The sequence below is a fragment of the Austrofundulus limnaeus genome, unplaced genomic scaffold (assembly GCF_001266775.1).
Source record: "Austrofundulus limnaeus strain Quisiro unplaced genomic scaffold, Austrofundulus_limnaeus-1.0 Scaffold426, whole genome shotgun sequence".
Classification (NCBI taxonomy): Eukaryota; Metazoa; Chordata; class Actinopteri; order Cyprinodontiformes; family Rivulidae; genus Austrofundulus; species Austrofundulus limnaeus.
In genome coordinates this window covers 242757-246245 of record NW_013952828.1, presented here as the reverse complement: position 1 = coordinate 246245, position 3489 = coordinate 242757, and the positions used below count along the sequence as shown (strand labels likewise).

Genomic DNA, 3489 nt, shown 5'->3' with positions numbered 1-3489 from the left:
CTGTAATATTTTTTCAGATTAATCTCTCAGCTCACCCTGTCTGTGGCAGCTCCTGCCGCTGATCCTCCTCCAAACTTTCCTCCAGCTCCGCCGGAGCCTGCCTCCTCTGCTGCCCATGGAGGAGTCGCTCTCCTCGGCTGGAACCTCCGGAACCTCCGCCTCCTCTTCCTCTTCCTCCTCCTCCTCCGGTTCGTCCTCTCGGTCGAGGACTCCGGCAGCCAGCAGCCGCTCCAGGACGGACTCGTCCACCCTCAGCTCGGCTCGGACGCTGCCCTCGGCGGCGGTGAGGACCGTGGGGTGTCGGCACAGCGGGCAGCGGATGACGAGACTGTCTGCGGCCGGAGGCGAGCCGTCACCGGGGCCCGGGGCTCGGCTCAGGAGCCGGAGGCAGCTCTCACAGAAGCTGTGTATGCAGTGCAGCTCCCGGGGGCAGCGGCGACCCGCGTTGTAGGTCCTGTAACAAACTCCGCAGTCGAACTCTGAGCACATGTTCGGCTTCTTTCGGCTCTTCTCGCTCAGTGAAAAGTTTTGAACCGGACTCTAAGCTTGAGCTCGTTTTATAGAACAGGAGGAGGAACTTTGAAAAGTTAAAACAACAACATGAGTCATGAAGAGGTGATGTAATGAAACCGGAGGAAACCCGGGTGTGTGTGCGTGTGTGTGTGTGTGTGACACACCTTCACACACTTCAAACGTGTTTGTCTGCAACACTTCCTCTTCTATCTATAAATAAGTTTCCAACTTTGGCAGGCTGGTCTTCTGTAAATGCAGATGAATATATGGCAGGCCGTTTTAACATAAAATACATAAAAGAAGCAAAAGGAAAAAAAAATTGTATAAGTCTTCTGGACGGGTTCTTCTCTAATGAAACGTTTCGTCTCTCCTCCAAGAGACTTCTTCAGTCTGAGAGTTTCAGGCAAAATTCAGGCTTTTAAGYMCTGCCTCCAKGTGACTGATACTCACATCACATGGCTATCGTTGACACCTAATTAACACYTATTGTTAACAGGGGGTGGAGTGATACTGCCAATGGCAGCGCTGTAGGAGGGGGACAACTGAAAACGGAGGCCTCCACCTCTGTTTAATGATGGACGGTCTTTCTTCACAAAAATGGCTTCTTTTACTCCTCTCTCAAACCAACGTTCCTCTCTATCAAGAATGAGAACATCCTCATCTCTGAAAGAGTGACCGCTGGCCTGTAAATGAGTGAAAACTGCAGAGTTCTGGCCATTAGATGTAGCTCGTCTGTGTTGGGACATTCTTTTGAACAGTGGCTGCTTTGTTTCCCCGATGTATAACTGGTCACAGTCCTCCTGGCACTTAACAGCATATACAACATTGCTCTGTTTGTGCCGGGGCACCGGATCTTTGGGGTGAACCAGCCTTTGCCGTAATGTGTTTTGGGGTTTGAAAGCCACTGGGACATCATGTTTAGAAAATAAACGTCTCAGTTTCTCCGAAACACCCGCAACATACAGAATAAGCACTGGTTTGGGTCTGGGTTTGGGGTCTTCAATTTCACCTGAAGGTTGCATGGAATCCTGTCTGTGTTTCCTGTCTGCTTTCAGGAAAGCCCAGTCAGGAAAGCAGACAGGAAACACAGACAGGATTCCATGCAACCTTCAGGTGAAAATGAAGACCGCAAACCCAGACCCAAACCAGTGGTTATTCCGTATGTTGCGGGTGTTTCGGAGAAACTGAGATGTTTATTTTCTAAACATGATGTCCCAGTGGCTTTCAAACCCCAAAACACATTACGGCAAAGGCTGGTTCACCCCAAAGATCCGGTGCCCCGGCACAAACAGAGCAATATTGTATATGCTGTTAAGTGCCAGGAGGACCGCGACCAGTTATACATCGGGGAAACAAAGCAACCACTGTTCAAAAGAATGTCCCAACACAGACGAGCTACATCTAATGGCCAGAACTCTGCAGTTTTCACTCATTTACAGGCCAGCGGTCACTCTTTCAGAGATGAGGATGTTCTCATTCTTGATAGGGAGGAACGTTGGTTTGAGAGAGGAGTAAAAGAAGCCATTTTTGTGAAGAAAGACCGTCCATCATTAAACAGAGGTGGAGGCCTCCGTTTTCAGTTGTCCCCCTCCTACAACGCTGCCATTGGCAGTATCACTCCACCCCCTGTTAACAATAGGTGTTAATTAGGTGTCAACGATAGCCATGTGATGTGAGTATCAGTCACATGGAGGCAGTGCTTAAAAGCCTGAATTTTGCCTGAAACTCTCAGACTGAAGAAGTCTCTTGGAGGAGAGAYGAAACGTTTCATTAGAGAAGAACCCGTCCAGAAGACCTATACAATTTTTTTCTTTTTGATTTTTTACCTGGATTACTGAGATGCATCAGGAYATAAAATACGCTTTTACCACACAAGTTAATTTCTGTAACTGAGAACAAATAATAATAATAATACTTTTCCAAATTGTTGATTGTGGACAGAAAGAATGGCATGTGGAGAGCTAAAAAAAAACAAATTACACCAAGAAGAACTGAATAATAGATAAATGAGTAATTTGGGGGGGCTCTGACCTCCCTCAGTAATTTGATCCAGTCAGTCTAAAATTTACAATAAAATTGCATCATTTCCTCTAACACAATAGAAATTAACTGGTTAATTTCACAGCAGCAACTCTTGTTTTCTTCAAGTATTATATAACTATTATATAATAAATTGGCTTGCCATATAGACGTACAGCCACAGTTCATAGTTTACAAGAGTTAGCTGTTGTAAACATTCTTTATCAAACAATCATTAATGTTTTTAAATGGAGGATTATTCTTTACCTGCCAGTTTAACAAGTTTGATGCTAAATAAGTATAATTATCTGTAACAGCATGTTTCTTTCATCGATTTGCTCCCTTGTTCTTTTTGAACTCATTGACACTCAGGTGTGTGTGTGTGTGTGTGTGTGTGTGTGTGTGTGTGTGTGTGTGTGTGTGTGTGTGTGTGTGTGTGTGTGCGTACGTGCGTGCGTGCGTGTGTGTGTTCTACAACGTGTTGCAGATTTATTTTTCTAGCCCCTCCCACAAAGGTTAGCCTTTTGTTCATTTGTTTGTCTAAAAAGTTCCCGTCTCTTCCTCCAACCTGACTTTACTGTAACCCCAGCTGATCACACATGGAGCTTGAATGATGGTAAATTTCCCAAAAACAGGAAGAATAGCCAGAACAAGAAACCATAAAGAACTTCTGAGATGCCTTTGGTTGAACGGGAACACTTTAAAGGCCAGAGCGTCATAATCAAAGTTACGTCAGTTCCTCTAAAGGAAAATACTAGAAGTACTGAAGTGTTCAAAAACATTAAGTTGTTTTTTTAATCACTTCAGTAGAAAAAAGAACTTAATATTAGTTTCTTAATTTCTTCATCATCAGTGATTTTTTGTAAGTAAAGAGGAAAAATAGAGAAAGAGGGAAAAACAAAGAGAGAAGTAATTAGAAAGATTGAAATAGCGTTTAGAAGTATATTAAATATACAC

At 44.3% G+C, this 3489-nt stretch overlaps 1 protein-coding gene across 1 annotated transcript in view; it reads right to left on the bottom strand.

Moving 5' to 3' along the window:
• The window catches only part of si:ch73-335l21.4 (RING finger protein 186), a gene marked incomplete at its 5' end in the record, with an annotated part of 1846 nt that extends 1348 nt beyond the window's left edge, over positions 1-498 (bottom strand). The window contains 1 exon segment of the mRNA XM_014024540.1: positions 36-498. Coding sequence (XP_013879994.1) covers positions 36-489 — 454 coding nt within the window.
• Positions 499-3489: the final 2991 nt, after the last annotated feature.